This window comes from Coenobita brevimanus, chromosome 98 (genome assembly GCF_032717465.1).
Source record: "Coenobita brevimanus isolate Jiangsu-jjx chromosome 98, ASM3271746v2, whole genome shotgun sequence".
Lineage (NCBI taxonomy): Eukaryota > Metazoa > Arthropoda > Malacostraca > Decapoda > Coenobitidae > Coenobita > Coenobita brevimanus.
In genome coordinates this window covers 4,460,037-4,474,169 of record NC_137051.1, presented here as the reverse complement: position 1 = coordinate 4,474,169, position 14,133 = coordinate 4,460,037, and the positions used below count along the sequence as shown (strand labels likewise).

The window sequence follows — 14,133 nt, the reverse complement described above, 5'->3', positions numbered from 1 at the left end:
CAGTAATAACCGAAGATGACGATGCTGAGGGGATTATCGGCCACGTGAAAGTACCGCCATCTATCGTACCTGGACTGGGCCGAATCGAAAACCTGAAAAGAACTAACCTGACGGATTCTCTTTCGGGCTACGTCACGGATCTCAACAAGAAGGAAAGCGCGCATTTTGTCTCTCTTCTGTCTCGTCACGTGGCAGAGGCTGAAGACGACAGTGGAAGTAGTAGCGATGAGTCTGTCGAGGAGGACAGCGAAGAGCAAGATGATGATCACGATGAGGAGGAGGAAGGCGAAGATGAAGAATACGAAGACGAAAGGAAAAAGGAAAAGGACAGGAGAAGTAGAAGCAGACATCTCTCACGCCATTCCGGCTTTGCATCAGGGAGGCCCTCAAGCAGTTACCGAGTGTCTTCCTCCAGTCCCTTCAGTTCAAACTCACGCTCAAGCAGCCACACCTTCAGACCGCCATCGCCCCCGCCACTCCCCAAGCCACGAACATATCAACGCCAAACCAGAAATCCAGCCGAAAGTGCCAGAGGGATAGATCACACCAGTTCATCATCATCATCATTCTCCTCCCTATCCTCTTCTTCTGCTTCTTCTTCTTCCTCTTCTACTGCTTCTTCTTCTTCTTCTCACTTTAAGATTCCAAACCAAGTATTTTCCCATGGATTCAGGGGAGTTCCAAAACATGTCCGTGTAGGTGAATCTGTTTCAGCTGGTTAGTGTTTTTGTGATATTAAATTCCTGTTATGTCAAATAATGTTATGAGGCAGCGTTCCTACTTTGCATTTCCGCCATGTTACGAGAACTAAAAATGATATAATTGTTAAAAGCTAGCGTTGTCTTTAACGACAATTGCATTTTTTGGATTCATATAGGAACTTACACAGAATTATACTGTTATACGAAATTAAAATGTCTGTGGTTTTTACACACACACACACACACACACACACACACACACACACACAGCCATTGAATCTTATACACTACACTGCTGACTTGCACTCTACAGTACTTCCTCTATACATCATCTGCAATTATTTATGGATATTTATTAATATATTTATGTAATAAAGTGTAAATATGTTTTCCTGCCTCCATAATGATCCGTCAGGTAAGTCTACTATATAGCCTTATAAAAATAAATAGTTGTGATAGGCTATTTGGCACAAATCCACATATAACACGTGAACATCGCTGGGCACAACAGACAGCGTCTATGGCCTATAGCTACAGCATGTGCTCAGCAAGGGATCCAAAGGAAGGGAAGGTCGGTGGTGTAACTGAAAGTACACTCGGTTAGCAACCCAGAGGTCCCAGGCCTGATTCCTGGGTCAGCCACGAGACTTGCGAGCAGGGTCTCATTTATCCCAGCCTGGCCGCAGCTGAAGGAGAAATAGGGAGTGAGGCGAAGTTTGTGTCGTACTCGTTGTCTGGGGAATGATTGTTGGGCGCTTTCGTTGCCAGTTACGCTTGTATATGTTTGTGATTGTCCCCTGCTCGCAAAATACTGCCAAAGCTTCGTTCTTTCACCTGAAATGCACTTCCTCATTACCTCATTCTTCCGCTATCCCCCTTCTTCCTTCGGAACTGGAAGCAAGCCACACAACGAGCTGGGTGCTTTCTTTGTTAGTTAGCTTTCCAAAGGATGCAAGATTTGTTCGAGGGGACACTGATGATATTCAGAGCAAAGAAAGGCTTAATGAACGCATTGATTTTGGCCGACATCACTATATGGACATCTAAATTTTGTCAAAACTTTGAATGTAAAGCCATAATAAGGCAAAATCAATTTTTATGGCATTCCGTCACAACAGATTCTCCATTACTTCTTTAATCAGCTTAAAATATTACAAACATTTCGTAACCTTAATTATGAACTTTACATTCTTGGCATGAAAACTAAAGATCCTTGTATCTGAACTTTAGCAACTAACATGTTTTCATTCCTAAAGACTAGGTTACTGGCAATATTAAGAAGGCAACAACTCGAAACTGGTTGAAGAAACATATTTACTATTTTCAACATGTAGGAAGTCCCATATGGATTTTTAGTCGGTACCATGATCTTTCACCTTAAGTGACCTTGAGAGGTCAAACTCAAGGTCACGGATATTCTGGGGCTATAACTCGAAACCGGTTGGATATATTTACTGTTGCCAAGATACAGAAAGTCTCATGAGTTTTCATTTGGCACCATGATCTTTGACCCTGAGTGACCTTGAAAGGTCAAATTCAAGATCACGGATTCTCAGAGGGCTATAACTTGAAAGCAGATAAAAAAAAAAAAAAAAAAAAGTTCCAGCTTCGCTATAACGGCCAGAACTAACTGCTGTCGGGCGAGGCTTGTTGTGCCTGGCACCATTTGTTTAATTTTTTTTTTTTCATTCATTCATTGCCAGACGCCATGTATCCCAGACGGGGTGGCCAAGGGCTTAGGGTTAATTGTTTTACAGGGAGGGGCACTAATCCTCCACCAACCCCACTTGACACGTAGGGATGCCAACAGCATCTGGTGTTCCCAGGCGGTCACCCATCCAAGTACTAACCAGACCCAACGTTTTAAAAATTTTACTTGCGTAAATGATGCTGATGACTTTGCCGAGTTTCTTTTCTTGTTGTTATTACCCATGTCTCTTTTGCTTTACCGATGATTATTTTCTGGGAGTAATGGCTGAGTTAATAAAACTTAGGCTACTTGAATCTTGGTTAAGCTAGGTGGTTAGATTAGGTTAGGTTTAGTTAGATTAGCTTGGGTTAGGTTTAGTTTGATTAGGTTGGGTTCGGTTTAGTTAGGATAGGTTAGATTTGTTAGGTTAGGGTAGGTTAGGTTTAGGTTAAATTTAGTTAGGTGAGGTGAGGTTAGGTTAGGTTAGGTTAGCTTAGGTTTGGTTGGTTAGGTAAGGTTAGGTTTGCTTAGGTTAGATAGGGTAGATATGCTTTGGTGTGGCTCGGTTAAATTTAAAATGTAAGGCTAGAAAGAAGTCCTAAAAGGCGATCGGGACGCCAAGAACAATAAATCTGAGCAAACTTGAGTATTGTTGGGCTGTACACTATTACACTCGAGATGCAAAAAGAAATTGATACAGCGGAGGGAACATGAACTAAAAAAAAAAAAAAAAAAAAAAAAAGGAAAACAAATTTTAACAAATTAACCCTCAACCACAAAAATATAAGACTATCAGGAAGAACCGATTTGGTAATGTACTTTTGCCGCGAGCAAATCGTATGTTTACCAAATTATTTTTCTCAAGAACTTGGGTTTATAAGAACACACTTGAATGGCTGCTTGTCGAGTTTTGAAAAATTATTAGCGAATTACACGTCAACAAGTTTTGCTAAATTATCACCGAAGCTGGAATTCTATATACATAAACAAAGGCTTAATAAGAGCAACAACAACAATAACAAATTATTTTTCCCTAGGGTAGGGAAAAATAATTCGGGAGAAGGCTCAACCAGCTAGCTACGAAGGTAGACAGTATTACCTCACCTTTCCTCCCTGTAGAATATATATATTCCGAAGAACTAAAACAGTATAGTAGCGTACCTGAACTCATGGTCACGAAGAAGTACGAAGCCAGGGTAGGAGAATGCCGAAATGTTATAAAATATCACTGAAACCACGATATGTCAACACCAGAAGGAATATGAATTTGTGGACATTATTGGAACCGTGACGGCGTGACGTCGCACCAAAACATACCCGGGGTTTGAGAGTGTGGGCACAGGAGTGGCCGTCTTGCTTTTAGACATTAAGAAGTGAATCCTCATACAGGTCTCCTGGTAGCATAGTGTTAGTAAAGCTGAGCGGGTGTTATGGGAAATGTGCTATAGTGTGTGCTGTGGATGCAAACCTCCAACAGAAAGTGTAGCTATAATGAAGTATCATTCGTTCCCCGGTGAAACGATGGCTTTATTTATGTCGTAGAAAAAACAGAGTGCATGCTGAAACAGCAGTTATTTGCGAAAGATGTTTCAGCGATAGACAAAACGCAAGAAAACTGAAGCACGAATTGCTTCGTTGTGAATCCTGGATTTAATACCAGAGGCCATGTCCGATCAGAATCTGCCTGGAATATAAAAATACAAGCCATCAAGCTGCCAGGATGAAGCCAGTCTGTGATCACTTTCCCCAGGTAAGAGTAATTTGTATACTGTAATACTTGGTTCTTCACCACGTCATATTTTGACAGAAAAAGTTTACGCGACTTAGGTCAAGGCCTTGACTCGTAACTTCATTATTATCATTAACCGCCATAATATCCGTACGTACAGAAATGCTTGATTCACTGTCATTTGCTTAACAGATCTGCAGTATTTTGATTATGAGGTAAGACTGGAACATCTGACAAAACAGTTCAGTTCTTCTCTACTGGTAAACATTTAGTCCAGTTTCAAGCACTGTCTGACTTGGAGAGTGGCAAAGACATCCTTTTCCAACGTTAATGTTTCTAGTTTTACTCCTGAAACAACTGGAGTGGTTTCATTAAATATGTTAACATCGAGAAATGAAGCAGATTTTGTTCACCAGTTGAGAATACTCTATCCCTTTTCTCCGCTGACATTCTTCACCCACATGTTATTCAAGCACACGAGCAAAATTCGACTGCACGAAGGTCATTATAGCAGACAATCAGTTTTTCCAGAGTCTATATCTCCCCCTAGAATTCGACCCGAAATAGTCTGTGTAATATGCAGGTCTGGGTGAGGAGACAAGAGGGAAATACGTAAATTGCACCCAACAACCTGACCACCTAAGAGATCAAAAGGAAGGATCGTAATATATACTGCAGTTAATTCCTTCAGCGTGAGGACGTATTTTTTTTTCCTAGCTACCTCCAGACGGTTTGACTGAACTTGGGAAGGATGTCTGGTAGTGAAAGGGTTAGTGAAGGTTATATTAAACCCCTGCAGTACCGAATATTCTACGAGATTAATAAAACCGTCTGAAGATAAGAATAAAAAATACGTCAGTGGATTAAAAAAAAAAAAAAAAAAAAAAAAGTAAGATTTGCATTTGCAGATCATAAAGGGCCATGTACAGTACTGGATTCGAACAGAAGCAGATAAAACACTGCACTTTGGATCGTACTGTATTCAAAATGGCTTTGGTGATTTCGGAGCACCTCTTCAACGATTTTTACTGGTTATTACACCTCAGTAACCTCATGTACGGTATGTAATAGGTGTAAACCATGTCGATATTAAAGCGATATACAAAAGAATATAGTACAGAAAGCTAATACGGTATATACGGTAGCTTATATGCAAATTGAATTGCAAAAGAAGGGACGTTACGAAGTCTTCTGTCACAGAATACAGACCTTTGTCACGTCCTCATCTGTTACCGGTAATAGATATGTCCAACTCATGATAAATCGCTTTGCTGACATCGTAGTTTGATTTTTAACGAGTTAAAAAATTATACAAAGAGGTGAGACACAGTCGCGTACCTGCGGGGGGGGGGGGCTGTTTGAAATTGCCCACCGGGCCCCCAATTGAGGGGGGGCTCCCAAAAGTCCTAAAAATTTATAAGCTAATTTATTAATATATATATATATATATATATATATATATATATATATATATATATATATATATATATGTATATATATATGTATCATCCCGACAATCCCGGCTGAGATATTAGATAAGTTTTGAGAATGAGGGGGCTAGGTTCTTTGCGGAGGCCCCCCATCCAGGAGGGGGGGGCCCCCCCGCAAAGAACCTAGCCCCCCGGACCCCCAAATCTCTAGGTACGCCCCTGGTGAGACATTGTATGAAATTGTTAGGAAATATATAGAAAGGTGAACTATATAGAGATGAAATTTTTTAAAGGGTGAGAAATAATATAACGAGGTGTGAACTATATAGAGATGAAATTTTTTAAAGGGTGAGAAATAATATAACGAGGTGTGAAATTATGTAAAGAGGTGAAATTCTATTATAGAAAGACAAGAAATTGTTTTAAATAGGTAAGAAATTATACGGAAAGTAAGAAATTATATAAAGAGGTGAGAAAATATATAAAGGCAAGAAATGTTATTAAAAAAAGTGAGAAGGTATATATATATATATATATATATATATATATATATATATATATATATATATATATATATATATATATATATATATAAGAAGGTGAGAAATTAAATAAAAAGGTAAGAAACTATATAGAAAATAAGAAATATATATAAATATGAGAAATTACATAAAGGCAAGAAATTTTATAAGAAAAGGTGAGAAATTATATATGGAGGTAAGAAGTTATATATGGAGGTGAGAAATTATATAACAAGGTAAGAAATTATACAACGATGTGAGAAATGATATACACATGTGGCAAGATTAATGTATGGGGTAATTCAGCATTCAAACCCAATGGCACACACGTTATACAAAAATAAGATATACTGTATTGTTATAGGAAAAGCTTAGATACAGACATTCATCGATCCAGTACCTACGGAAAGCAATATAATGTAGAGTATATAGCCTGTGTTAGATGTCTCTCTGTTTAACTTGGCCTAAATTCTCATACTTTTGTATCTTATTTCACGCAGCTCGGTGGCAGAAAAAAATACAGTGCAATGGTTCTAAATCCGTTCCGCAGAACTGCTTCGTGACTAGTATCATACTGTATATGGTTAATCTTTTGCTTCAGTTCATTATTCAGAATGGAGAGATGGCAGTTTTAGGTCAAGTTAGAGTGAAAAGTGTTTATATCTAAGGTAATTTAAAACAAAAGCCAGCACGCTGTAGAACACCTTTAGCTTTCTTCCTCCTTTCCTCTGTGATGCCCATTACCGCTGCAGTCATATACCAGGGTATCTCAATGTTGCCAGACAATCCTGTAGGCCTATGGAGTGGCTGCAAACAAATCGACTCCACGTCGCCCTGTCCTTTGCCATTTTGCTACCCTCCCTTCAAGTCACAACCCTCTCTGGCACAAAATCTCTCCACTATATGCCTCCATCTCATCCTTGGTCTCCCTCTCCTCCTCTCCCCCTCCATCTAACTCACATACACTTTTCACGTCAGTCTCATTTTCTATCCTCTCCGTATGGTCAAATTATCTCAAAATATTTCTCTTAACGTTCAGTCATATCCACATCAACACAATTCCTTACTTCGTCATTTGTCTGTCTCTCTCCTCGTACTCCGAATGCAGTCACATGTAAGTTCTATAAACAATGTAATCTTCACATAAGTGGTCTAACAGCCCCTTCAGTCCGACAACGTATTTTGCTTACGGTATCATCAAATTATTTAATTCAATTTGACATTTTTTTTTCAGTGGAGGAGCTTTCAGTAACTCCTTCAAAACCAGAGCTGAATGAAATGTGGCGGTAGTGTGATTGAAAAGTACGCTATCGGAGTGAAGGGGTTCTTTTATTTATTTATTTATTGAGCAACACTGTCTCTCACTTTAACATTCTATGTGTTAGTTTTCTATCGTTCAACATGATGTTTAAGTACAGTATATATACCGTTTGCTTAGAAATTACTTGAGAAATTTCGCCCCCAAACGAATCCTCAGAAAATTAAAATCCGAATGATACACCGCTTCTGGCAGTGTCCTAATGATGACGTCACAAAAAAACACTGGTGTCAATGATGACGTCACAAAAGCGGGCTGATATCTTACTGATGTAACAAAAGCAGGTTGGTGTCCAAATGTTGACGTCACAAAGCAAGGTGGTGTCTTAATGATGACGTCACGTACAGCAGGTTGGTGTCAATGAAGACGTCACACAAAAGCAGGGCGATGTCCTTGTGATGACGTCACGATATTAGGATGGTGTCCTGATGTCACGCAAAAGCATGGTGGTATGTTACCGGTAATAATGATGTCACAAAAGCATGGTGGTGTGCTAGTGGTGACGTCACCAAACCACAATGCGCTAGTCGATGACGGAGCAGATCCAGTTCATTGCAGTAAATATGTCGGTGTAAACAGCAGGGTAGCCGGGCCTGCCACATCCATTAGCCCAGGACGACACCCCGCGAAGGTACCCCCAGGGACTCACCAGTGGACCACCCCAGTCACCCTGTGGAGGGGGGAGGGGTGGGGGTGAAAATAGATATACACAATATTGACAACAGTAATTCAGTATGACATCACCATCTTACTTTGTTGTCACTGAGATGAAATTAGGGTTGTTGCAGTTGGATGGAACAAGCTAACCCCCAGTACGTCAGAGTGGAGAAAGCTGAATGAGGTATTCCTCCTGCAGTGGACTGACTCAGACTCTAGATGATAATAATGATGATAATGATAAAAATATGATCTTACATATCGTCATGTACTCCTATTCATTACGCTATATTCATTGTAATCATAATCATCATCATCATCGTCGTCATCATAATCAACATCATCATCATCATCATCATCATCATCATTTCCGAATTTAAAAAAAAAAGGAAAATCCAGAAACAAACAATAGATTCATAAAACTAGCAACAGTGTCCAGTTTAACGCCATTCATCCATCCAGTCATCCTTCAAGCATTCGAAACTCTCTCCTCCCCACAAAAAGAAAAAGAAACGCGTTCTCGTGCTGAAGGAATTGAAAAAATTTACTCAGCATGCTGTATTAGATCATGGAATAATACGCAAAAAAAAAAAAAGGAAAATTAAAAAAAATGGCAAGGGAAGAAGTGTCTTCTGTGGCAACACGAATAAGACATATAATTGAGAAGGAGTTACCCTTTCAGCCCGAGTACTTTATTTATTTATTTATTTACTTAATTCTTGTTCCTACCAGACAATTTCATTCCCCTTATGAGAGCACAATATTAGTGGAAGGGGTTAATAAAAGCAATAGCTAACCCCTCCAATTCGAAAAGTCTTCCCTGAGCTGAACAAAAGATCGTCTGAAGGTGATAACACTGGAGGTAAAGGATGCTCTCCATCTAAAGAGGATGAGTTAAGGATTTCTACTGCCATGTTGAGAGTTGGAATTTCTTATCCTTTACCTGGAGACGATTTTAATCAGTCGAGAGAAATCCTACAGTTCCATTGGACTGAATGAGTTAATAATAGTGGTGATGATGATGATGATGATGGCAGTTACGATTGTGATGACAATGATGAAGGCAGTAATGATGATGATGCTTATGATGATAATGATGATGATATAGAGTACCGTGCAAGGATCCACTCCGCCATGTGAATAGTTGCCAGCACAGAGGTAAGATTCCGAGTATGTGTCTGAGTATGCCTGTTGACACTCTTGGTCTGACACCAGCGGCACTCTGGCCTCCATCACAACCTCGGACATCTGACTAATCTCTGCAGTTCGACCCCAGCCAGCGATGTAGTAGAGTGATGGACTGGTATCTGAAAATTATTCCAAAATAGCAAAGTATAAGAAATGTAAAATCCTAAATAAAATAAATTAATAAAATGGATATATATTAATAGGTTTTCAAATAAAACATAAAATAAAATATGTAAATGATCACAATAAAAAAGTAAAACAATGAATAAAAGGAAAGAAAACTGTTAGGCATACTAATGTATATCACTTCATTTTGACTGCACTTCACGCATTTGTCATTTCACTTCCAGACCTGACATATGGATTTAATGACAGAAAAATTTATAGGCTCGGTATAGAGATATACAGTACTTAGAGTCTGCGAAAAATTATAGATTTCTGATGTTCATTTTAGCATCTTAACAGACAGGAAAAGAATAATAAAAAGGAAAACTATCAACAGACTGCCTAGTGCAGTGGGCCATATGTCCAGCCACTCATCATTCAGACCTTCGAAACTCTTGGCACCTACCCACAGTCGAAAATTATCAACATTATGTGCTTATTTTGATTTTCGCACTCAATCCCTGTAGGGTAAAATACTCCATCGACTTGCAACTTATAAAAGAGATGCAGATTTTATATTTATCTCCACGCATGCTCCATCTATCCATTTCTACGTTTCGTCCGTATATTAAAACATTGAGTTAGCGCATGATCATGAAGTGGTTTCTTACAATGTGCAAGACAACACAGAAAGTCCTCTCCCTTTTATTTACGTGTGTGTGTGTGTGTGTGTGTGTGTGTGTGTGCTGGGTGACAGGAAGAAGTGGCAGGATCAAGCAGAAAAACAAGGTTGAGGCCGAGAAAGAAGTAAGGGTGGGAGGAATCAGTCATCAACCCACCAGGCCATTTATAATCGACCACAGCCTTGCCATGTATTCTGCAACCATAGAACCCACGACTGCCGTTCTTCAAGTAGCGGTGGGCGTTGGGAAGAGGCAGAGGGGCGATTCTCTCGTTGTAGAAGACGAAGTTGTGCATCCGGATCAAGGCGACGTCGTTTGCATAGGTGATGGGATCGAATCGAGGGTGGGGAGTTACTGTACTTACCCCGCGCGTCCTCTCCCACCCGTCGTCGTTCATCATGTCATATTCTCCCAGTACAACCTGGTGGCGGGATATTGGTTTGAGGAATATTGTGGGGAGAATATAGGTTAGAGGAATATTTGAAGGAGAAAGCGGCGTTTTATAAACACTCACTGAAGGAGAAAGCTACGTTCTGTAAACACACACTGAAGGAGAAAGCTACGTTTTATAAAACACACACACACACACACACACACACACACACACACACACACACACACACACACACACACACACACACACACACACACACACACACACACACACACACACACACAAACAAACTAATGACTACTCTGTCCCTGCCCTTTACCCACCTGGAGCGAGTCGTAGGGCTCTAAGTACCCATCCACACAGCTGGCGGAGGTGATGACCCACAGGAACGTTATCAGCGTGGCGCCGCAGAAGTGCACCGGCGGGGAGTATTGAAGGTCCTGTAGAGAGGCCAGCCATGGGGTTGTGCCTGTAATCGATTCATTAAAAAAAATAATCATGATAAATAGATAAACAAACATGTATAAGTAAGCAGTCCTCCTCCTGCTTCTCTTCATCATCATCATCATCATCATCACTACCATGCTCTTCCTCCTCTTCTTCTTCTTCCTCCTCCTTCTCATCAGCATCATCATTATCATCATCATCATCATCATCATCATCCAAACGTTTTCTGTCCCAGGGTGGGGTGAGGAAGTTCATAGGGCCAGCACAAAGTTGGTAGAATGAAATACTAACCAAAGTTTGTCTTAGTTAATAAATCTCACCCGCAGTCAGTCACCATTCTGATAGATAAATAAAGAAACTAATAGATATATAAGTCAACAATGCATCCTGTAAATGAGTAAATTACGATGACTAATAAATGAAGCAACGCCAGCCTGGGGGGGGGAGGGGCGTTCCTGAAGTCCGTAAATAACGATGGTTGTAACGCATCGAATAAATGAGTGAATAATGCTGCTGCTAAATAATAATGGTTGTAATGCGTCCAACAAATTAATAAAAAAAAAAAATGATAGTAATGAAAATAATGTCTATAAAGTGTCCAGTAAATAAATAAAGTACTGGGAGGGATAATTCTTGTGATGCGTTAATAAGCAGTATTCCAGTGCGCGGCTTTAGTTTGTGTGTGTGTGTGTGTGTGTGTGTGTGTGTGTGTGTGTGTGTGTGTGTGTGTGTGTGTTTGCAGTACATGAAATGGATTAATTGTTGTATTATGCACAAAAAGTTAAGAGCGACGCAAGTTAATATTACAGTAATGCAAGTACGGTATTACAACCATGAAAACGTGTAAAAAGAAGAATTTGAATGTTTGTGTCCCGGTAACTACTCTCAAAATATAAGGGTTAATGGTTTAGTGAAGATTATTAAAAAGAAACGTTGGAAACATGTAAGAGGGAGAGAAATGTTGACTGCTACATTCCCAGAGGTTATATGGTGACGCTATCAGAGGGACACTGACTGGGTCGTATTCTAAGCGGCTTTGAGATTTTGTAATACCTCCTCCTTAGCGATTTATTTGGTACATTACTCCTCAATATCCTTTTGTGTGTTTTTGATGCAAACTTTGGAGCTATTGAAACGATAAAAGTAACATACAAGTGAATACGTAAAATGCAAAATTAATTGCTAAGGAAGAGGTGTCGCGGACTCACCCACGCCACACTGAATGTCCCTCGCAACCCAAGCGTCACGTGACTATCTCCCACCGCTCCCACACTCTTATCTCCCTCCCCCCCCCCCTTCCGTCCTTCCCAGTCATTTGCACCTGACTGGCTCCCGATGTACATCAAGGATAGAAAGGAAACCACTGTCCTAGTTTGATATGCTAACACGGTTTCCTTTTTCTTTCCTTCGTGTGTGTGTGTGTGTGTGTGTGTGTGTGTGTGTGTGTGTGTGCGCGCAGGGTCCGGGCTTGTGTGTATGTATGGGTGGAGGGGGGGACGGGGGTTGCTTTTCCTCTGCTGGGTAGCTGGGGGTTCAGGGCTGGTCGAGTGGCAGTGTCTTGGGTTGCCTAATACTACATACCGTACGAGTAAAATGGGGAAATGTGAACTGCTACTCTTTTTTCCCCCCGAAACTTTACAACCAACTCTAATGTGTCTCTTTTGTATCGTCTGAATGTCTTATTGTGCTTTATCTTTGAAGAACTACATTACATCGCTGTCAAGCTATGTTATTTTTCAATTAAGCATCATGTGTAGCCTGTACAGTCGGTACTGATAGAGCACCAGAGTATTTCAATGCTTTTAAATTTAGATTATTCTTGTATCATGTTGAAAAAAAAAAATTCTTTGGTCTGGTGCGACACACTACTCCCACTTTATAAAACCCTCACCTTGTTCTTCGTTCTCCTCTCCTTTTCCTTCCGACCACCTTACTGTCACACACACTCCTTGCCAGGCGCTTACTCTGCAGTCTAGTGCAGTCCAGGACAAAAGTTTGCTCACTATTCCTCTGAGTCTATTTCATACCAAGGCCATGTCTGTCACTTTCCTCCCTGACGCATTACATCAAAGAGAATCGTCCATGGACGGAGAAACATGCCAAGTCTCTCTCAACTTAGGAATATCCAGCACAGAGAAGTGAGAAGTTGACGTGAAATATAAAGAGCACTTTTACTCCGTAACCCTAAGAGTAGTAATAGCGCCTTGACGGGCCGTGCATATTTTTCCGCTAGTGTGAAAGGCGTTGTTCTGGTCCTGAATGACAAGTGTACCCCTAAGTCACTGGTGCGCTGATTGGCTTAGTCACTAACCTGTGTCATAGAAAGTCAGAACGACTAACTTTATCGAGAAGATAATCGTCTGAAGGAACGCGGATTAAAATCCCAAGGACGTTTGTTGCATCGGTAGACTTTAATCCTTTAAAGGGGAGGTCTTCGGTACTTCATTCTGGTTACCGTCAGAAATTTTACTCAGCTGCTAAAAACCCATCCCAGCCAGTAGGTTCAGTTACTTTAAAGAGTTAATGGTACTTCGTATACTATACATAATCTTGTTACCTAAGGGAAAACTGTGAGTGTGCAATGATGTCAAGTTAGACGTTAAGTTAGCCCTAGTCACTAGGGCCTAGTGTGAGTGTCGTGTCGTGGTGAAGTATACAGATGTGAAACTGGGTGATGTGGTGGGTGACTCACCAGGCTCGGCCACCTCCCCACCGATGATCTTGTCCCCAATCCTGCTCTTGAACGGTGACGTGTAGTGTGGGTCTGGGGGCACAGCACGGCAGGAAACGACGGGGCAGGGCAGGCCAGTTCGCAGGAAGGCAACGGGGTAAGGCAGGTCAGGATGCGGCGGGGCAGAGTAAGGCAGTGCAGGACAAGGCGGGACACGAAGGAAATTCATTATATACATAACAAGACAGGGCAGGGAAGGACGTGATAGAACAGGACATCCCAGAAGACATCACGGTGCATAACAGGAAAAAGAGGAAAATATTACATTATCACTGTATTCACATGCCTTAGGTACGGCTTGCCCTTCAACGTTATATCATCAGATTATAACAGTGGGTATGAAAGAGAACCTAGTCATATATCAACGTACTGCCTAAGGTACTATATATCTGCACACACACACACACACACACACACACACACACACACACACACACACACACACACACACACACACACACACACACACACACACAGTCACTCACTCACCGCAGTCCATCTTTGGCTTAATACACGGCATTGTATTGGCCATGGAGTCC

General features: G+C 40.8%; 1 protein-coding gene across 1 annotated transcript; it reads right to left on the bottom strand.

Moving 5' to 3' along the window:
* Nucleotides 1–7,912: 7,912 nt before the first annotated feature.
* On the bottom strand, nucleotides 7,913–13,763 carry LOC145414165 (trypsin-1-like). The gene is made up of 5 exons (XM_080283731.1): nucleotides 13,556–13,763; nucleotides 10,740–10,885; nucleotides 10,179–10,443; nucleotides 9,160–9,353; nucleotides 7,913–8,059 (listed from the first exon to the last, which is right to left on the bottom strand). The coding sequence occupies exons 1-5, from the start codon at nucleotides 13,761–13,763 to the stop codon at nucleotides 7,913–7,915; spliced, it is 960 nt and encodes a 319-aa protein (XP_080139857.1).
* Nucleotides 13,764–14,133: the final 370 nt, after the last annotated feature.